Source organism: Bombyx mori, chromosome 27 (genome assembly GCF_030269925.1).
Source record: "Bombyx mori chromosome 27, ASM3026992v2".
NCBI classification, from domain to species: domain Eukaryota; kingdom Metazoa; phylum Arthropoda; class Insecta; order Lepidoptera; family Bombycidae; genus Bombyx; species Bombyx mori.
In genome coordinates, this window is record NC_085133.1 from 5,221,209 (window position 1) to 5,244,851 (window position 23,643).

Genomic DNA, 23,643 nt, shown 5'->3' on the forward strand with positions numbered 1-23,643 from the left:
CCTATGCTGATAGCCTTGAGAGGCTATATCAGCTTCGCCCTAGGTGAGCTCACGGGGCTCAAACCGGAATGTTGCTAACACTGGCCCTAGCAAGAGCAGTGCTTCGCAGAATCTACCACCGGAACGGAAACGCGACCCACTGAGAAAATCCGGCGAGAAACTCAGTGGGCTATTTAGTCATAACATCCTGACTAGGTTCACAAAGATTAAAAAATATTAATAGCTTGCTATTAAGGCCTTTTTATATATTTAAAATCGATTTTTATTAGATCACGTTTGAAGTAATTGAAAAGTAGATAATGTAAAGCAACACAACTAATTATTAATCCTAGTACACCGATTTTATTAATAAGGCCGTTTAGTTTAGGCGAACTGTTGCCCCGCTGTAGTTCCATGAGTATCATTTCTTACATCGATGTTCATCACGGAAACTGTCTATAAAATTACTAGATTTCAGAACAGCAGTTGTATTCGAATCTTTTCAGTGCGTTTTGCCCTGTTGACTCGATTTCTTAAGCTTCAAAAAGTTTACGACACTTTTAGATTAATAAAAACCAAATTAAGATTATTTAAGATATAAAAACACCATATTAGTCTAAAATATCTGAACCAAGAGCACACAATACTAAGATTCAGTCATATTCTTATTTTCAACAATATAAATCGAAACTTCATTAATTAAATTTCTAATAAGTGCTAAGTATGTTAGTATAGGAGTGGGTAATATCGGTTTTGCCGCGTATCGAATCGTATCTATATATCGAGGATCAATATCGGATATTGAATCTATATATTTTCTGAATCTATATATTGATGGATGCTAGTAGATTTTCTCGATTCATGATATTTAAGATTTGAAACGATACGCTGATATAATATCGTAGTAGATTTAAGTCAACGTTATACGGTTGTTTTTCTGATATCAATTTATAATATGATCTTAAAGTAATAAAAAGAACATGAAAATAAAAATATCAAAAAACTTTCCTTCATGCTTTTACCAGGCTTAGGACTGGCTACATTATTTTCAGTTTTTAGTATTTTGTGTCTTAATTTAAAATTACAAAATATACCAAAAGAGTGTAGATTTCAAAAGTTTAATACAAACACAAGAAATAAACTCAATTATTTGGATTCAACTAAAAATAGAAAAATGTGTACTTTAAAAATCAAACACAAAAAACTTTTAAGTATTTATAAACACTTGTCCAAAAATTCTAGTTCAAGGTCAAAGCGCGTGAAATTAAATTCAACGATGCAAATAGGCTATACTGCATTCAAGTTAGGGTCGAAAGTTGAAACTTCTTTCCTTAATTGTATCCTGCTGATACGCTAAGAATAATCTACAGACATATGGACTTAAATATAAGGCTTACAATTGTATGGATAATGCCTGTTTCTGTTTCATTCATCACATGATATCTCTATCGTGCGCTCACTCACTCTGGCCGATTCGATACGAACCAAACGAATATTGTTGATATTAACGAATCGGTACGATATGCCGATGCGCATCACATCGAGCAATATCGTGTATCGGCTGATATCGAAATATAGATTTCGATTCACGAATCGGTACGATATGGCGATGCGCATCACATCGAGCAATATCGTGTATCGGCTGATATCGATATATAGATTTCGTGCGGGGCGATATCGGATTCAACGATATTCCTGCGATATATAGATATTGAATCTATATACGATTTATATCACCCACTCCTATGTTAGTATACAGAACTGAATATTGTATGTAGATACCATCTAGAAGATATTTAAGTGTGTGGCAGTAGCTATCCCAGGACCAAAGACATTTGACAGATGTGTATTAACAAATAAAAAAATGGACCGTCTAAAATACCTACTTATCAGTTAAACTGTCATCCCTGTCCAATGCTTGCCACACCACATCAAAAACATTCTAGTTTTGATAAATTAATAGGCTGGTAATTGTTTGTAATTGTCTTCAAAATGATGTTTCCGCCTTGACATAACTACTTCCGATTGTAAATAAAACTACGTAAAATTAAATTGTATTGTTTTTATTTTAATTAAGCACAAGCGTAAACACTGAAGACTGATGCCTCCTTTAACACACTTGATACATTTTAACAATAGTGCATTAGTTTATCATTTAAAATATTAATTAAACAACATACATAATAATATTTTATTTAATACAAAGTTAACATACGATTTCCAGTAATGTACTGAAAAATTCTGTCTCAACTTTACAAAAACAAAATGTTTTTCCATGCAGTAGATAAAAAATATTTTTATGAAGCATATAATATTTTCTTATATTTAAATTCTCACCATAGAAATCATATTAAAGTATTAGTTTTCAGTTATACAAATCATCCCTGTATACATATATGTGAAATATGAAAACAATTGCCAATATTTCAATGATTACAACACTGGTCCCTACGCCCTCACTACCATAACTATAATCTCAACATTCCAACACAACACAATGTATAAATAGATGGTGATTTCAGTCGTTAAAACTATATTCCATTTCAAAAGCAAGTGAATAATAATAATTCATAACTGAACTTGGATATCAAAGTGTTTATGAATGTGTTTTATACATTTTATGAAATCAAGAATTAACAGTCTTGAAAGAAAATCAGAAATTAGTAGTCAAATAAATATGTGGGTCTGGACAGAACTGAATAATTGAACATAGTGATTCGTGACACCACTAATGCCAGAACAGACTATACCTTAACGCACACCGAAACATTATAATAAATACATTACAATTATAATCAATATCACTACAGCTGCAAGACCTACTTACTACCAATGTACACAAGACCTAAATTCGAATAAATGGAATCCTTTTTAACGAAGTGGCTGCAGAAAAAGAAAGTAATGATTATATTCATTTTTAATGTACTTTAAAATATTTACATTTTTTTTAAATATATGCCAGGGTGAATTAGGTGGTAATCTTCTTTGTGGAGTATTAAATCAACAGCAAATACCTACTGCTACTTCAAACTGGGCCGTGGAGTTCTCGGTCTAGCTGCTTTGAAATGGGTTATCATAGCCTCAGCCTTCCCCTTGACGTGTAGGTGAGCTCACGGGGCTCAAGCGGGAGTGTTGCTTACACTGGCCCTAGCAAGAGCAGTGTTTCGCAAAATCTACCACCGGATCGGAAACGTGACCCACTGAGATCCGGCGAGAAAGTCAGTGCGCGACTGACCCAATATTGAATCCAGAGCTCACGAGTATTTCGAGGTAGAAATAAGCCGGATGTGGGCTAGTATTCTCCTAACAATAATGCACAAAATCATTTGAAAAATATATTTTTTTAAATACCATTAATTTAGTAATAAAATGAATCAACTAAAATTTAACAAAATAATAGTGGATGCATGGTAAATAATATTGTTATCTCTCTCACGCCCTATTTTAACAGAAGTGACGTCATGAAACACAATGTGTACCTACCCTTCTTGGACTTATTTCTGATTAAAAAATGGTTAAACACGCCTTTCGGTTTTTATTAGACTAGATGAGTGAATCTCAGGGTCACTAAGTGGTCACCAGGGCCCCCATAATAAATTGAATGACGCCTTCTATTGAACATCCCAAATTTTTAAATTGCATAATAGATAAAAAAAATGTATTAACGAAAATAATTAACATATCAATATATCTCTCATTACTATAGAATTTCACGGAAAAATTCATAGCAAGAATCTTATACTATATTTTACACGTCGACAATACTTTAAAGTATTCAAGTAAATTGAACATAGTGTCTCAGAGCTCATTAAAATAAGTGACAGTTTGTAAGCTTGGACCAAAACTAAGTTAACTAGGCTATTTGGTTTAAGCAAAACTTTTGCAACTTTGCAGGAGAGCCATTTAAAGTTTAAAGTTGGAAAAAAAATTCATAACAAAATAACTTCTTCAGCTATTTGAATGGGATAAACTTAATTGAATATGCAATTTCGAAAAGGGCACATCTTTGAAAATGTAAAATTTTCAGGAAATGAAAAAAACTGATTATTTTCTAAAACAGTGTAATATTTAAAATATTTACTTTTGAAATATATTTTAGTGTTAATTAGCAATTGAAACGTACTGGAATTATTATAAAATTGGTGTAGGTAAGCCTCAAAACTACATGTATATGAAAAAACGTATTTGACAAAATATGCGACATGTGCCCTTTTCTAAATTGCATATTCAATTGGAGTTCAATTAAAAATGTCGAATCGTTGATGCTAATACCAAATAAAACGGACCTTTAATTACTAAGATAAATGTCGCGTTTTAAACGAAATGTCGCTTAAACCTAACTAGATGGTGACCGAGCTTCGCTCGGCTTTTTTTTTTATAACGCCATCTTGTTGTGTCTTTAAAGCAATAAAAATAGTATTGCCAATAGATGTCGGGAAGAGTCATAAAGTTGATTATCAATAAAGTTGGTTATTGAAAACACGAATAAAACAACATTTTCTGAAAATAAATCGTAGCTAGATCGATTTATCGCCCCCGGAATCCCCTGTATACTAAATTTTATAAAAATCGTTGGAGCCGTTTCAGAGATTCAGATTATATATATATATGTATTAGTATACAAGAATTGCTCATTTAAAGGTATAAGGTAAGATAGTATTTCACCCCTCGACATGCTTGATAAGAATAAGTTCGATTTATTATCGGACTGGGAAGGAGTATAACAAAACTAAATTAATGTGAAGACAATTTCAATTGTAGTAATAATAAATTAAAAAATATCCAAACAACAATTTTAAGTTAATCAGTATAAATAGTTAAAAAAGCAGTGAATTTAATTTCATATATTATATAGTTCAATAATAATATAAATTTAATAGTTATGTTTTTAAAGTCATTGGAGAATTTGTAAAGAGTTGCAAACGTGGAAGCCGCTAGAATCATTCTTCAAATTAGGAATCATTCAATCAACCAAGTCGGCCGAGTTATTTAGTTTTCAGCAAATAACATATACATGATAAAACTTAACAGATGGGATAATTAGATTCATGCGAAGTTTTTTTTTCGTGACGATTTAAAAATAAATATATATTGAGATTTTTCGTATAAGATTCGTGTACTAAAAGAAAAACTTGACACTAACGTACTGCATTTTTATTTAAACTAGCGACCCGCCCTCGCTTCGCTTCGGAAGCATTTAATTTTATTATCGATAGCTGAGTCCCGCGATGCTACCCGCAGTTATTTTCGTGCCGCGGGTGACGCCGCGGGGCGAAGCTAGTCTAAAAAAAGTAGGCTAAGTTACTCCATACATCATCAGCTACCTATCAGTGAAAGTCTCGTAAAAATCGATCCAGCCGTTCTAGAGATTAGCCGGAACAAACACAGACAGACAGAGAAACAAAAATTGTAAAAAATGTTATTTTGGTGTATGTACCGTACCTATATATATTCATATGCATGTAGTAAAAAGAAGCTATTTCAATATTACAAACAGATACTCCAATTTTATTTATATGTATAGATTAAAATTCAAACATTTTGCCAATTAGTGAACATCAAAGTATGATCTGGTGGTGGTGGTGGTGGTTGCTTGGCCATGTTGAGCCTGCACGAGTAGGTACCACCACCCTACCTACTTCTGCCGTGAAGCAGTATTACGTTACGGTTTGAAGGGCAGCCGTTGTACTATAAAACCGAGACTTACAACTCATGTCTCAAGTCGGGTGGCGACATTTATGTTGTTGATGTCTGTGGGCTCTAAACTCTTAACAACAGGTGGGCCGTGTGTTCGTCCACCCATGAAGCAATAAAAAAAAACCATGATCAGGTATAGCGGCAGCCACCAGGCGGAATCGTTAGCCACATTTTTATAACTACCTGATCACCGGCTCCCTTGAGGGGCAATGACAGTTGCGCGGGTTTGGTAGGTGAGCTCACGGGGCTCAGTCCGAGAGAACATGCTAACGCTAGTACAACAAGAGCAGTGCATAGCTGAATCTACCACCGGGTCTAAATCGCAACCCAAGGATCGGCGAGTAACTAAGTTGATTAAAACACACTCAGTGCAGTACTAACAGACTAGGAATTTTGTAATTAATGTTCAAAGCAAATGGGGTAGTCAAATATTTTTCGCCTTAAACTCATTTAAACGTATATAAAAGTTTCGTGAAGCTACTGCTCTGATAGACCTAACTCATATATCAGAGTTTCTCGCCGGGTCGCGATTTCGATCCGGTAGTAGATTCATTCGCGAAGCGGCTGCTCTTGAAACGTTAGGTCTCCTTCGGAGGCGCTCGGGTAGCTGTTAGCAAATCCCACCCCTCCTGGCTGAGCCTTTGCTCGCCCACCTGTCCTGGTGAAACTGGAAAAGCCTCTACCTCGCCTCACCAACCTTTAAAAAAAAACACAATTTCCGAGTATGACCGGTAACCGACGTGGACGCTTTTAACCGCGATTATTCTTTTATCGTAGCTGTGAATTCTGTACAAATCAATATATTGCATTTAATAAACAAGTTTATGAAAATAAAGACTTCAGAAACTTCATTTAGACAAACATTCAGACAAAATACATCACAGGGCATCGCAAATATGCATTAATTATTACATTAGTAAAATCTAACACTGAACCAATGAGTACTCGCTTTTAAATGAGAGCATAACAGAAAAAATGTAAACAGTTTCCATAAACAACACGTATGAATTTCTAAAGCTTTTTTCAGAATTTAAAATTATTTTTCCATTACAGTAGTCCGATAGTCTCCTTATACATTGCACGTAATAAAACCGATAACTTAAGTCTAGTCATAATTCAAACTATCCCACTCACGCTTTAAGAATACAAGTCAAGCTAGAGCAGGATAGCGTAATGTATATTTATATATTATTTACAAAAGTTGATATCGATTTTAATAAACTATGTAAATACATATATTTTAAAAGTCAATAGAACATAAAGGAACTATTAGTATAGCATTTAGACGCATTTAAGGTATAAAACATAGAAAACTCGTAAATTTTAGAAAGAAACATAAGATAATATTTGTTCAATATTTTTCATTAAGAATTACCGACCATAGACCTTACATAGTCTTCCGCGAAAAGTATTCTACAAATAAAAATTGCGTATTTTAACAATAGAAGTATATTTGCTCTATCAAATTTAAAGAACATTATAAATATGTAGTACTACCTATTTGATAACATTTAAACACAACGCAAAAATGAATGTAAATAAAGCAACACTATGTATATGGCTTGAAGCGTGACAAGCCAATCAACATCACAAGGTATATATATAGACAGTACAATATACTACAACTGGCATTTATAGTTTGTAAATATTTAATATATAAAAAGAACAGTTTTCAAGTCCCCACAATAGTGGTGTTATTGCATTTGTGACATAAATGATTTTAAGAAAACTTAATATATTATAATTTTGTTTCATAAAGTTCATTGCACTATTTTAGTTCAAAAAACTATTACACTTGTTATGAAAAATAAAGCATCTAATTATGTATACGGGTATTGCAAAGTAAATAATTAACATCCAAAAATTAGATTAACCAATTTATAATCTATGTTACAACAGAATATCAACAGATAAAACATTCCTTAATAAAAATAAAACAAAATGGCAATCGATTTTTATCACTTACAATTAAGTTCTACAAAAATATATAGTTATTATTATTATTATTATTATTCTTAAACCCGATAATCGTTTAGTAACTCGTTCAATTTTAGGAATTAACTTCTACATTTAATTTTAATTTATTTGTAATAATTTACAGCGGAAATGTTTGATCGTGGTTTCATGTGAATTAAATAAAATACTTAGTAAGTATTAAATTTAAGTTTGTTATTTGTGTTGTTCTAAAATTTAACACTTACTAAATATATTTTTTGATTCTCTTATATTATTATAGTTAGTATTTAATGAGCCTTAAAAGTAAATATTCAATTGGAAAAGGAATTTTTAAGACATTTTAAAAATTACATGCTTGTTTGGTTTGTATAATTTATCATTATTTCGTGTGAGTTTTCTTTCAATAATTAATCTAAATTGACAGTATGCAGTTTAGAATATCAAGCAAAAGATTTCAAATAAAAGTTGATCCGACTTTATTCTCCAGAACAACGTATATCAATCGTTCTGGATACGTATTCTATTAAAAAAGGGCATTTCATTGATTACAAATTCATGTTGAATTCAGACCCATTTATGCAAAAATTTCCGACAATGTCAGTGTCAATAAATTAACATTTTAATGAAGGATATCAACAAATTGTGATTTATAACAATATAGTTTTAGTGCGCCGACTACTATGACGTCATAATATAGCTCAACTCCGTCCGTTGCACGCAATTATATAGTGACGTCATACTACAAATGATAAACGAAAAACAACTTCAGTTTTAAAAATTCTCAACTATTGTACTAGATATTTAAACAAAAGTAGTGTTATTTTATATTTATGCACCACTGATATTCTAAATTAGAAAAAGTATAGGACCATTTGGGAATACGGAAGAAAATTTAACAAGCATTTAGTACCATTCAGTATACATTCATTCACTTTGGACTTACGTGTCGAGGATGCTACGATGTTTTAGGATACATGTATACATATACATATCTACTATGTACTATTTCCAAAATGTTTATATTACACGAAATCATAATAAATATACAAAAAAAGTATATTATTTTGTTGAATAAATGAACTCCAATTTAACAATAAATCGATTGTTGTTGATGAGATCTAGACTACAGTATATAATACTCTAAAAATCGCAGCACACCTCAATACATTACACTAATGAGATTACTTACATTTGAGGTCGTTTCCAAGTGGGATTCACGAATAACAGCGTTTAACACTCTCTTTCTATAAGAATTAGTCTCAAATTTGCTCGGACATGTCTTTTTACATTGATATGACTTCTGTTACAACGCGAATATATTAGATGCGCTATGCACATTATAAATCTGTGTGTACAGTGCGAACAACTTACCTAATGACGAATTCACTTCAATCATTTTTTCTTAACCGCAGTACTGGCACAACTGCTCGACCTGGTCTGTATGCCGTCTTTCTTGAGCAAGCTCACTCCGAAAGCCGGGCATTTCTTCCGGAGCGCCTTTATTTTGTAGAGCTTGTTGCCTTGGGAGTCGCTGGACTCCTCGACGTTGTCGGACGTGACGTCAGCAGTTATAATAGAGTTGGAGAGACAGTCCATCGGCTCGGGGCTGTTGGATTTGTCCCTTTTCCGTCGAAACCTGAACGGCGTGTCGAGCGGACCCGCCGCTATGTTCGTGACGCTGGTATCACTGGACGACAAATCGTGCGCTGGCTCCAACCCTTTTAGATTATTGCCCTTGGGCAGTTTCTTCCTTGAACTAGAGTTGGAGCGGATAATCAACTTCTTCCTCGGTATGTTATTAGTTATGGATTTATTTTGCGAGACGTTTTTCAGATTAGGCTCGGATGGTAAACGTTTTTGGCCATTCAAATGGCAGTTCTCCGTCAAGGCGGATAGGGTCGAGTTCACGTTGCTGACGGTGTTGCCCGACGTCGCGTCGCTCGTGATTTTGCCGACGCTCCCCGTTTTTCTGGTGAACGTTTTGAGCGGGCTGCTGGCGTGTCCGTACGCCATGACGGGTCGCGCTAGGTTGGCCCGCTGCCCGTGGAAGCTGTTCTTGCTCGCGAACGGCTTGGCAGCAGACGCGAGCTTGACCTGCGGGTTGGAGCTCCTGGTCGGCGGGAACGTGGACGTCTTCGACACGTAACTCTTCAGGTTCGTGTTCATCCTGGTCGGCTGCTTCAGGTTCGTGTTGTTGGCGTTGCGGACGTTGTTCGTCGGCAGCATGTAGTTGAGTTTGGGCGCGAAGACGTTCTTCGCTGGCAACATCGGCGTCGGTGTGGTCTTGTATTTGCCGATGACCGTGGTCACGTTGTTCTCGGAATCGGTTTCCGTTGTGTTTATGATGTTACCGTTGTCCAACTGTGGAAAGGGCGATCATTTGTTAATTCTATCTATCTAATAATCTATTCTAGTACATCTGATACCCTTGTACTCGGTCGAGTTTTGTTTGAACTATTTATTGCAATGACTGCTGGTGAAGCGACCGGTTCCTTTGCTCATTTCGTTATTTATAAAAGTCTTGGTCGATCAGAAGACAAACGAGCCTGGCGTGAAGTGAACTCCTACTCTTATATGAAGGACAGGCGTGAGGGAACGTCATCGGAGGAAGTTACATAATATAGTAGTAAGATTATGTTACTGTTTGCATAGAAGTCTCGCTCTTTTAATAATTGCGTAGGGGGGTATCTTCAAGAAAGTTCTTACTGATGTTAGCATAGCATTTCGATCATATACGAAATAGTTTCCTAATCCCTAGCCACTTGCCGAGCGCAAACTTTATAGTTCACCCTATATCCATTTTCCTGAATTGATGACCGAGTTCTAGATAGATAGATATATACAACACTTTTTGAAACTCGAAGTGCCAACCTTGAAACATCAACGCGTGACTGCTTCGTGGTAGAAATAAGCAAGATAATGCTACCTACCTTTGCTTGCATTGCAGTACCACAAGCCACTACATAAATCTTTAATGTATGTGTGATTTTTAATACACGTTCATTTGATCAAGCTCATAAGGTACATATTTCACTAGAAAAGTCATTAGTGCTACGGTAAGATTGGCCTGTGTAGTCCCGACGCTCAGTACACTTGATGTCTGACGCTGGTTCCACACATTGACCCCAACATAGGCGTCAACGCCACTCGCCCAATGTGTGGATTTAGAAAATAGCATTGGCCCCAACATTGGACTGATCGTTGGTAGTTGGCCGTCGAGTGTCGGTTTTATCAAAGGAATCTGTGCCGACGTTCGCGATCCGACTACATGTTGGCGCTTTGCTCAGTCCTGTTGCAACACGCGTCGAGAGTGCATATCGCGATGTCATCCACCATCTCCTTTGATGTGGCTTTTTCTTTTTTTCAATAACAAATATATATTACTAGCTGTACCCGTCCCCTTCGCTGGGCATTTAAAATTAACATTATTATTTCTCAGCCCCATAAAGATTCTCATCATTAACGCCCCCGCAACTGGTGTAGGGATTCCAACGCTCATATAAATATTAGCCTATCCATTAAGTACATGTATTTTCTACATGGATACCAAGTTTCAAGTCAATCGGATGCACGGTTCATTAGTTATAACGGAACATCCGTAAAAACCACTGTAGATTTATATATTAGTATAGATACGCATTCGGTACTGTAAAAGCGCTTAGAGCAATTTTAATTTCGGTATCGCACATCTTCACTTTGGGTCTAACGGAAAGAAATTAGTATAACGGCCAACATGTGGACACTTTAACCGCTCAACGTTGGTAGCAACGTTGGGGCCAAAGTGTGAAGCCTGTGTCATGCTTTGGGTTACGACTTTGTTTTTTTTTGCTTAGATGAGTGAACGAGCTCACAGCCCACCTAGTGTTAAGTGGTTCCTGGAGCCTATAGACATCTACAACGTAAATGCGCCACCCACCTTGAGATATAAGTTCTAATGTCTCAAGTATAGTTACAACGGCTGCCTCATCCTTCAAACCGAAACGCATTACTGCTTCACGGCAGAAATAGGCAGGGCGGTGGTATCTACCCGCGCGGACTCACAAGAGGTTCTACCACCAGTAATTACGCAAATTATAATTTTGCGGGTTTGATTTTTATTACACGATGTTATTCCTTCACCGTGGAAGTCAATCGTGAACATTTGTCGAGTACGTATTTCATTAGAAAAATTGGTACCCGCCTGAGATTCGAACACCGGTGCATCGCTCAACACGAATGCACCGGACGTCTTATCCTTTAGGCCACGACTTCTATGAGCGGTAGTACAGTGTCTAACCACCAATACCGACCTTGTTAGCGTCCCGGTTGTTCTGCAGTATGCTGTTGAGGGATACTGGTTTGTGGTTGTCGAGCACAGTCTGGTCGCGGGGCAGGTCGCTGTATATCCCCCGGGTGTAGACGGGCGGCGCCGTGACGTTGTGCCGCCGACGGTAAGCTTCCCCTTCTGCGTGCATCCGCGACTGGATACTGGACGAAGAAAAAATAAAACAGGTTCAAATTAACTAACATTCTGAATAGTTAGAATAGAAATTCTTCAATTACACGAATTTTGTTTTAGACACGTGATTAATTTATAAATTTCGAAATGAATGTATCTGAATATTATTTTATACCAGACTAGCTTTTGCCGGCGACTTCGTCCGCGTGGAATAGTTACTTTGGCATAACGCTAAATTTTACCCGCGACTTCATTTACAGTACTCAGGATTGGAACTTCATTACTGAACCGGTAGATAGCGTTGAAGAAGTTAGATTTTGAGATTTTTTGACAAACAATTTTTTAATTTTTCGTAAAAAACAATTTTGTTTTCTTAATAAAATGTATCGTTACTTCTAATACCTCCAAGAATATGTGTACAAAGTTTCATGATGATCGGTTGAGTAGCATTCGCGTGAAAACGTAACAAACAAACTTACATTCACATTTATATATTAGTAGGGATTTATTGATAGACGAAGAATTAAAAAAAACTGTTTTTAGATTTAGTAGTCCCCTTAAGTGACAATTTTTTTTTTTACATTTCTCTGGATGTCATCTAACAGTTTTTTAAGTATGCGCGATGCGTCTATAAACTACTAATATCGTTAACTTATTTATCGAACCATTTTAGAAAATATTCAATTTTCTTTGTCGCTAGCTGCAAAAAAATTAGCTAGTTTAAGGTGTAAATTTGTTTGCTAATTTAAATTGGTTCTTTGAATATGGCCTCCAATAATTCATTATGTTCCTCCCCCAAATTCCGTCAAATTGAGCGCGATACTACTGAAGCTTGTACCAATTATAATGCAAGGGGTCGACTGTAACGTTACGTTTTTTTTAATATAAATAGTTGAAGGGTTACTTCTCGAGGAACCACTGCTGGTGTCCGATGACGGAGCCCGGGCGGCACACGCGCAGCCACGCGATGGCCTCGCGCGCCGTGAAGCCGTGCTGCCGCATCATGTAGCAGGCGATGAGCGTGCCCGTGCGGCCCAGCCCGGCTAGCGACACAGCGCACATCAATATACCGGGATTTCATCAAACATGTGACAGCCGTATTAAAATAAAATCGAGATATAGACCTCATGTCTCAAGGTAGGTACCACCACTTCTCTTACTGGTGGTAGGACCTCTTGTGAGTCCGCACGGGTAGGTACCACCGCCCCGCCTATTTCTGCCGTGAAGCAATAATGCGTTTCGGTTTGAATAGTGGGGCAGCCGTTGTAACTATACTGAGATCTTAGAACTTATATCTCAAGGTGTGTGGCGCATTTACGCTGTAGATGTCTATGGGCTCCAGTAACCACTTAACACCAGGTGGGCTGTGAGCTCGTCCACACATCTAAGCAATAAAAAAAAAAAAAAAGGTGGATGGCAGAATTTACATTCTAAATCATTAATGTAACAATATTTTTTTTCCTACGTAAGCTGATAGCCTTTAAGAAGCTATTTCAGGCTTAACTAGTAGGTGAGCTCACGGGGCTCAAACCCTAGCAAGAGCCGTGCTTCGCAGAATCTACCACCGGATCGGAAACGTGACCCACTGAGATGATCCGGCGAGAAACTCAGTGGGCTGTGTCTATGGGTTAAAGTAACAATAAGCAGGGTTGCTAAGCAACGGCAATAAATAACATTTTTGTTACACCCTATATAGTGGGTGTTAGGAGACCGCTTCCGAAAACGAAGACAGACGATAGTATGAATGACGCCTTTGATGATGGGACGGAAAAAAATCGATCCTGATTTAAAAAAAGTCATATTTTTAAAGCGGTTTATTAGTATTATTTACGCTCCATCGTGTCAATACAGCTAAATGAAACAATAGTTTCATAAAAAATACATTAATTTATTATTTAAAAAAACCAGCAATGAAACACAAAATCAAAAACAGCTGATGCTCGGATCAACGAACGCCCGGGCGCGGCGTTTAAAAATATGTTTTTTTTAAAAAATCAGGATCGATTTTTTTTTCATCCCATCATCAAAGGTGTCATTAGCACTATCGTCTGTCTTCGTTTTCGGAAGCGGTCTCCTAACACTACTTATACACGGCGTGAAGTGTGTTCGCAGGGTGATGTTTATGCGACAAACAAAATGAGATATTTTTTTTCCTACCTAAGCTGATAGCCTTGAGGGGCTATTTCAGCGTAACCTTAGCTAGTAGGTGAGCTCACGGGGCTCAAACCTTACGACGTTGCTAGCACGAACCCTAGCAAGAGCAGAGCTTCGCAGAATCTACCACCGGATCGGAAACGCGACCCACTGAGAAGATCCGGCGAGAAACTCAGTGGGCTGTGTCTGAGGGTTAATTTACTCGAGAACGCTGACCGGGGAAATGAGAGACATCAGTTCAAGCCATAATATATAACTAGTTTCTGAATGTAAACATACCTTTACAGTGCACCGCGACCGCGCCCTTAGCAGCCTCCGCGATACGAATGAAGCGGTTCACGATGAGGTCCGAGGGCACCGAGCCGTCGACGAAGAACAGCTCCCTGTGCTCGAAGCCGTGCGACGTGAACTGGCGGGCGTCGTACGACTTCTTGTTCAGACGGACGATCGTGGTCACCTGGAACATACGCACACCTGCAGTGATACCGCCATATCCCCTCAATCTATACCTTTCGCACAGTTACGCGGGGTCTCCCGATTAGGTTTTTAAAAAAAGGAATTGTCGTGGCGTGCATCCTCTTTGACAGGACATAAGACCTACAATGACTAGACATAGACACAGACTAAGACAGAGACTTGACAAGAATTCGAAAAGAAATGGTCAAAGAAACGTCCTGTCAAAGAGGTTGCACTTCTTGACTGGTGGTAGGACCTCTTGTGAGTCCGCGCGGGTAGGTACCACCGCCCTGCCTATTTCTGCCGTGAAGCAGTAATGCATTTCGGTTTGAAGGGTGGGGCAGCCGTTGTAACTATACTTGAGACCTTAGAACTTATATCTCAAGGTGAATGGCACATGTATGTCGTAGATGTCTATAGGCTCCAGTATCCACTTAACACCGGGTAGAAAGTGAGCTCGTTCCATCTAAGCAATATTTTTTTTATCTAAATTTAGTATAAGCTTTTAAGGCTTCTTTGGTGAATTTAAAAACGCTATGACGTTAGCGAAATTATATTGTACTAGCTGTACCCGTCCGCTTCGCTGGGCATTTAAAATTAACATATTTATTTCTCACCCCCACAAAGATTCTCATCATTAACGCCCCGGCAACTGGTATAGGGAGTCCAACACTCATACAAATATTAGCCTATCCATTAAGTACATGTATTTTCTACATGGACACCAAGTTTCAAGTCAATCGAATGCATGGTTCAGTAGTTATAACGGAACATACGTAAAAACCACTGTAAATTTATATATTAGTATAGGGGTATAGATGACTGTATTATTATTATACTATATTACATCACTTTGAGCACCGTGAGCTCACATACTAGTTCGGTGAATCTAGAATAACCCCTCGAGGGTAATAGAATAGGTAGAAAAAAAACTCACATTATGAGTACGGAAGTAGTCGTGATAATGTTCGGGACTGTGCAGGGGGTAGCCGCGGTCAAGCCGAGACCGGTGGTGCGGCCCGGAGAACGCCAACATCTTACCCGGAACGATCCAGTTGAGATCGCCGTTTTCAACTTTCTGAAATTAATAATAATAATAATCTATTAGGTTCATCAGAAATGTTGATATAATCAATTAAGTTGTCAATCAAGTGAGTTGATATAATCTGCCGTGAAGCAGTAATGCGTTTCGGTTTGAAGGGTGGGGCAGCCGTTGTAACTATACTGAGACCTTAGGACTGATATCTCAAGGTGTGTGGCGCATTTACGTTGTAGGTGTCTATGGGCTCAAGTAACCACTTAACACCCGGTAGGCTGTGAGCTCGTCCACACATATAAGCAATAAAAATAAAATAAGTGAGGAAACGGATATTTTTTTTTGTTATTCTTGAGGATAATGCGAAATATCAGTAACTGAAAGTATAATACATAGCGTGGTTCTCATTCATTCATTTTCTTCTATCAGCCGTCATCTTAGCACTCACTCCTCTCTCTCTCATATCGTCACTCACACACTCCATCCATGTCTTCTTCGGTCGACCTCTTCCCCCTCTAACTTGCACTACCATTTCCATACATAGCCTAGTGATATGCATTGTTATGTAAATGCGTTGTTATGAAATGAAAATGAGGTTGGTGAGAAAGTTTTAACTGTGAATGTGGAAGGATATAGAGGAAGAGGTAGACCTAAGAAGAAATGGGTGGATTGCGTGAAAGACGATATGTGTAAGAGGGGAGTGAGCGAAAAAATGATATATTATGGAGGAGTATGGAAGGAGAAAACATGTTGCGCTGACCCCAGGTGACTGGGAGAAGGGCCGGAGATTTTTTTTATTGCTTAGATTGGTGGACGAACTCACAGCCCACCTGGTGTTAAGTGGTTACTGGAGCCAATAGACATCTACAACGTAAATGCGCCACCCACCTTGAGATATAAGTTCTAAAGTCTCAGTATAGTTACAACGGTTACACCCTTCAAACCGAAACGCATTACTGCTTCACGGCAGAAATAGGCAGGGTGGTGGTACCTACCCGTGCGGACTCACAAGAGGTTCTACCACCAGTGAAATTGCATGATGCGTTGTTATGTAAGAATTTGTTAAACGAAATTATCAAATTACCTCGTAAAACAAATACTGTTCGGCATCGAAGTGCTCGAAGTCGAAGAAGCCGGCTTCGTGCGCCACCTTGATGCCCTGTAGGACGTCCAGCAGCGATATATCGAACAGCGGCGGGCCTCCGGACGCGTCCCGGAAATTCAACAGCGACCACTCCGAGCCGTCGGTCAGCTGCTTGTACACAGCTGCCGGACTTGACTTTAGATATATTACCTGAAACATTGAAGTTTCATGGTCTACCGATCCACTAACGGTGCTTCTAGGTACCTCAAGCACCGGTCATCGTTCTCGTCGAACCCGTCGCTTGCGACGAAGGGCTCAACGAGCGAATTAACCCACCGACACAGCCCACTGAGTTTCTCGCCGGATCTTCTTAGTGGGTCACGTTCTGGCGGTAGATTCTGCGAAGTACGACTCTTGCTAGGGTTCGTGTTAGCAACGTCGTCAGGTTTGAGCCTCGTAAGCTCACCTACTAGTTAAGATTACGCTGAAATAGCCTCTCAAGGCTATCAGCTTAGGTAGAATAAAAAAAAAAGTTTCTGTGTAACAGTTTCAATGAATATAGTATCGAGGGGTGAAAGGGTATTTCGTTTAATACGTTGAACGCTTTGTGACCCACCGGTGGGCCTAGCGTACTACGAGTATACTATTCGGGCCACGCCAAAATCAAGGAGTCGGTAATTTTTATCAACTTGAGCTTTTCATTCTAAAATTTATAAAATGCGATAATTTGCACGGAAGATAAAAATTATCGACTTTTATCGTCTAGTTTTTAAGCCTTGGTAAAAACTACAAGTTTTTAATGGATTTGAAAACCATGCCGTACGATTCGGCTAAAGGGCCACGCGGCTCACTTCCATACGCGTTTCGTTTAGTAGCCTGAATCTGTAGCTTGTAGGAAGCGTTTACGTTGGAACACACACCCGCCTCACGGGCGACCTTCATAGCCAGAACCTTTCTATAAGTTAAAGCTCACCGGTGAGCACCGTGGCCTCAAATCCGTGGAGGCCGTGGAGACAAATCGACAACTATATTTCGGATATTGTTTACCCCTTTGATTGCCGTGTAGGTCACCGGTGCCCAACGCGGCGCGCTGAAGTAATTACGTCGATTTCTGTTACTAAGCGCCTGGATTACCTAATTTTGCCTTCTTTTATTTGTTAATGTATGTTTTAGATTTTTAGGCCTTTTAAAAAATAGACTGAATATCTACGGATTGGTCATTCCCAGAGTCAACTGATATTCCGGCGCCTTAGTATGTAGATCGAAGATTAAATCGTCGTAATGACTTCAGTGCGCCGCGTAGGGCACCGGTTACCTATGTGGCAGTCAACGTGTTAAGAGGTTTCTGTCAAGAAGCAATTGTGTGTTCTCGTTTGAGGGACATCTATCATTTCAATTCCAAAAGAGGTAAACGAACAGCCATGATGACAGGTCACTGTTGTTGTATTAACAGTATTGTGTTCGTAACACAGGATCGCAACAAACCCAACTTGCAGTAAAGACCGTGCAAATTCATATCTCTAATTGCAGTTTAATATATATTATCTATGTTTTTGTTTTGATACCGATTTGATAAGCGGGCTACTAAAAACATATTTGCGATCAGGAAAAACTAAAGCGATTTTATATTTTGGATTATGTTTAGAGTGTAAGCGTCATCAAAGAGGGATTTTTCGAAATTTCTTTAAAGGATATAATATAAGAATAATAATAACAGTATAGAAACGCGTCATTTTCAAAGAAACACGATTTTTTTTTAACTGTTGGTAAAGAAATAATGTACACATACATATATCATTTCTTAAAATTTTACCCCTTAGGGGTTAGGTAATTAAAAGGCATTTAGGCATTTAAGCTATAATATTTAAAGTACAGAAATAAATAGCCTGAAATAAAAACATTTATAATAACTGTATCGAACTATCAGAATAATATTCGTCCGTGCTAGACGGGACAAGTTGCTATAGACCTACACTAATATGTAGTATTTTCCTCGGTTTCTCGATTTGTTGCCATAATTAAAAGAAACTTTTACGACAAATCTCGCGTTAATTAATTGTCATTGTATTATTTCCGACTTTTCTAATATTTCTAAGTTTTCCTGACCACGGACGACTCATTGATGTATAAGGACGACTCATGGATGCATATGCACGACACGGATAGTAACAGTTCTATTGAGCCCCTTTAATGCTGAGCTTATTTTAATTAAAAAAAAAGTACCTTATAAAAACTTTAACTTTAAAAAATATATACAAAAGCCAATGCAAAATTTACAACAAAATAATTTTAAATTGTTGTTTTATATGTATGTAAATGTTATAACTTTACACATGCGCGGGCTAAGACACATCCGTACAGGTCGAAATCTACTACCTACATAATATAATATATTCAAAATGTGCAAATAGTTGGTATTCTGACGCTCCGTACTTTATACGCATTAATAGAAAGTCGATCTATCGACGATTCGCGCTTAAAGGGTTAATACTAATGCACCCATGACCAACTGATCACGATTTAATAAGGAACTAGAGGTCCCGCAGTAGTCGAAATTCGACTATAATTAATTGGAATTGTAAGTTTCTACACTATTATGATTGTATTTTATACTTCTATAATCACAAATTTCGCCAAGACTACACTATAAAAAATATTAACAAAGACAAACAATATTTAATCTATTCTCAATTTGACAAGAGGCGTCAAGAACAAAAGTTTGACAATAAACAGTATGCATGCGTGTGTGCGTCAAATACATGGTATGTAGTGTGTGTAACGTTTTCTTTATTGATTTAATGTATATTTTATGCATTATTAAAAAAAATATTAACATTGTGCACTTCTTCTCTATATTCTCTATAAGTGTAGAAAATTTCATACTCCTCCGTCCACGCAATTTTCGTAAAAAGGGATACAAAGTTTTTGCTTCACGTATTAATATATAGATGTGTAGATCACTTGTCAAATTTTTCCAATCTTTGAAAACAGTGAATAGAAAACTAACGACTTATGCATCAATCAGAAGATAATGAACTTAACGAATACAATTAGAAAACAATCCTGTCGAGTACGACAAAAAATAAATTCCAAGGTCATCATCATACGGTTTCGCGACAGTATTCTCGCGAAACGTAGGCAACCGTAGGGTGTTATTGAATAATGAAACGCGTGGGAGACGTCCTCTATCCCCAATTAGCGATAGCGGATCGCATTTCAACAACTAACAAACCGGTCACCTGCTGAGAATATTTATATTAATGCTACACGCTTCGGTTGGTTTATTGGTCGAACCGTTCCACTGCAGAAACATGGTTTTGGTTTCTTCGAACGATATTCTAGATGATGATTATTATTAACTAGCTGACCCGGCAGACCTCGTAGTGCCACCATCGATAAATAAGACCTAAACTTTTGTGTAAAATAAACTTAAAACAAATAAAAGGAATCTGTTCGACGGGTTTTTGTTAATTCCGAGCATTTTCATATTTATCTACCTTTTAAACCTTCTCTGGACTTCCACAAATAATTCAAGACAAAAATTAGCCAAATCGGTCCAGCCATTCTCGAGTTTTAGTGAGACTAACGAACAGCAATTCATTTTTATATATATAGATAGAAGATAGATAGATAGATATGGCCAATTTCATCAAAACATATTGGAGGTGACCTAAGTCCTGTTCAATACGTCTGAAGAGTCTTCAGTGCTGTCAAAAAGATACGCCCGAAATTCAGAACTCATTTGGATTTGAAATCGGTTAAAAGATAATCATAATTTAATAGGTAATAATAAGCCTCGTTTTTATGATTGTCTGGTCTAAAAATCCTAGACGATACTTAAGTTTATTTAAAGATAGACTAAGCCGATAACTTTTATTAGAAAATATTGGAGTATAAATCTGGAGGCATAAATGTCGGATATGGTTATGGTTTTTAAATTTTCAACAGTAAATGATTGATACAACAGTAAAAAGTTTGAAAAAGTTAAGTCCACAAGATAGAAACTATACATGAGTTCGTTTAAAAGAAAGTTTAGACCAGGCTCTATGCTTTGAACGTCTATAAATATGGCAGCAGATAGAATAGATACATGTAATTACATTATAAACCGAAAACTTTAATATTCTCGAATTTTTAATGTGTTAAACATAGTTTGATAAACGGGACTATTCGATTTAGAGGAAGAAGTAGACCTAAGAAGATATGAATGGATTGCGTGAAAGACGATATGTGTAAGAGGGGAGTGAGCGAAGAAATGGTATATGATAGAGGAGTATGGAAGGAGAAAACATGTTGCGCCGACCCCAGGTGACTGGGAGAAGGGCAGGAGGATCATTATGATGACCATCGCAGAATGATATTTCTAGGGTTAAGCTTTGTTCTAAACTACATTATCGAACAATATTGGATGGATTTGTATCACTCTATTGTCTTGTGTATAGCGCTTTACTTAACAAACTATACAGTATTACTGTTAGCACAAGTCGGCTGAAAATTTAATAGTTATATACATATTATGAAACACAATTCATAATCAATTCATAATCTGCAGTTCAAGAGTGTACTAAAAACCTTAGATACATTATACGAAAGCCATTGTATCTAGAACAGGTACCATTTAAACTGAAATAAAACAATTAAAAATGTATACCGCTTTTACAGTTTACCTTACATTTCGATGTAGTTAATAATTTAAGGTCGAGTATAGGAAAACTAATTGACCTAAATAATGTAATAAACGCTTGAAATAATACGAATAAACGTCCAGCCTTGACATAAGGTCCCCGAACAAAAACTGAAATGGCATGCTATATGAGATATGTATCGGAAACAACGGAGCAATATAGGCAGATCTTTTAATCATAACAAAAAAGGTATTCACGTCCCCTAAGATTGTTTTAAGATTTTAATCACACGTTTTTTTTTTTTTAAACTATAAACGTCTTCCGTGACAAATGGCACTTTCGCTATGGCTTTTATAAATTTATTTACGGTTAAAATTAAAGAGATTTTGATTTCTCAAAATAAAAATTATAAAAACCTACCTACAGAGATAAGGGAACAAAAATACAAGCAACCGGCGTATATAGTGGGCGAAAACTGCAGGAATTAAACATATAAATAAAAGACTCAGCTATCAATGAGAGATTATAACATACGTTTCTCATTTCTACAAATAGCCACATCCCCGCGAAATTGTTTACCAGTATATGTTGGCAAAACTCAAGATAAATAAGTCTAAATTATATGTGTTCACTTATTACTTTTATATAGGGTTGGCGAACTAATGTTTTTTTTTAATTTAATTTTATGATAGGGTTTATAATCAATACCATACATAACAAAGCCCAGTGATTTTTCGTAATTCCATTTGAAAGCGCTTACACACACGAATGCAACCTCATGCTCAAGCTAGATGCCGATATTCGAGTTATGGTTACAATTAACCACCATAACGTGGCAATAAAACATTATCTAAGATCTTTCTTGGGACTTTTGATTGCTCTAGTGAACTTTGCTCTTTTCCGTTATTCTGCCGAAGCTTTTGAATAGATTTTACCTACACTTTTGGTATTGGTGCGAATGAATAATAGATTAACATTCTCCAGCTAATATTAGAACCGGCCTGCTGGTTTCCCAAGCGTTGTTACAGTAAATGTGACGTAACATTTCTTAATATGAAAGGACCTCTTAATTATTTATACTGTGAATGATGTTGAACCAACATTCTAAGGCGTTTAGCGATATACATGTTCTATCAAGATATTGTTACTGCTTATTTTATTGCCACCATAGATAGTAACAGTCAAAGTTAACACAAGGCGAACCTTGTCCACGTCTGCTCATGTACAATGAACTACAAAAGTGTACGGATAGTACAGTGAAAAATAGTATTATTAACAACATCTAGTTTTTTTTTTCCTACCTATTCGCTGGTGGCCTAGGGGGCTATTTCAACTACGCCCAGACGGCTAGGTGAGCTCACGGGCTTAACCTGAGAGAATTTGCTAACACTAGGCCCTAGCAAGAGCAGCGCTTAGCAGAATCCACTACCGGATAGGAATCGCAACCCACTGAGAAGATCCGGCGAGAAACTCAGTGGGCTTCGTCTAGTTAACGAAGTAGGTATTAAAAGGGAAACGGAAGATAGGTAAAAAACAAAACTTTTATACCGATTCATTATCTTCTATGTCACGCATGTCACTACATAGTATAAAACAAAGACGCTTTCTCTGTCCTATATCCCTATGTAAGCTTAAATCTTTAAAACTACGCAACGGATTTTGATGCGTTTTTTTTAATAGATAGAGTGATTGAAGAGGAAGGTTTATATGTATAATAACATCCATTAAATAGTGCAGAAATCAATAATAAATAACAGTTTCCGAAGCGAAGCGAGGGGGGGGCGCTAGTAAAGAATAAAACTATACATGCTATCTAGTTTGTTTAAATTAATTTCCATCAAAATTTTCACAGAATTATAGAACCTTGACTGTGCAGTTCTATAGCCGAGCGTACTCCAGTAAAAATCCAACTTAAAATTATAACTCGATCGTAAATCATCCTTAACAATGAACAAACCTGATAGCTGCCAATAAGATACGCTGCGTTCAACCTTAAATTCTCATTGTTGCTCGTATAGTAAACTATTTTCTTCTTCGGATTCCTGTCCAACTCCTCGTTGAGTTTCTTGCAGAACTGGTACAGGTGGCACAGGTGGTACGGGCCGAAGTCGAAATAGAAGTTCTCGTAAACGATCTCATCTTCGATGTGGAAGTATTTGCTGTTCCGCGTGGGTTTCGGTTTGTAGCCCGTTTTTAGCGTTGCGAAATACAATCTATC

General features: G+C 37.2%; 1 protein-coding gene across 1 annotated transcript in view; it reads right to left on the reverse strand.

Moving 5' to 3' along the window:
* Positions 1-2,026: 2,026 nt before the first annotated feature.
* LOC101740096 (uncharacterized) overlaps positions 2,027-23,643 on the reverse strand; it is a 41,327-nt gene continuing 19,710 nt past the window's right edge. Inside the window, exons 3-9 of the mRNA XM_038020822.2 lie at positions 23,383-23,642; positions 16,801-17,010; positions 15,618-15,758; positions 14,504-14,681; positions 12,975-13,113; positions 11,922-12,099; positions 2,027-9,993 (exon numbers count right to left, since the gene is read on the reverse strand). Coding sequence (XP_037876750.1) covers positions 9,025-9,993; positions 11,922-12,099; positions 12,975-13,113; positions 14,504-14,681; positions 15,618-15,758; positions 16,801-17,010; positions 23,383-23,642 — 2,075 coding nt within the window. The 3' untranslated portion in view covers positions 2,027-9,024. The remainder of the gene's footprint in view (positions 9,994-11,921; positions 12,100-12,974; positions 13,114-14,503; positions 14,682-15,617; positions 15,759-16,800; positions 17,011-23,382; position 23,643) is intronic.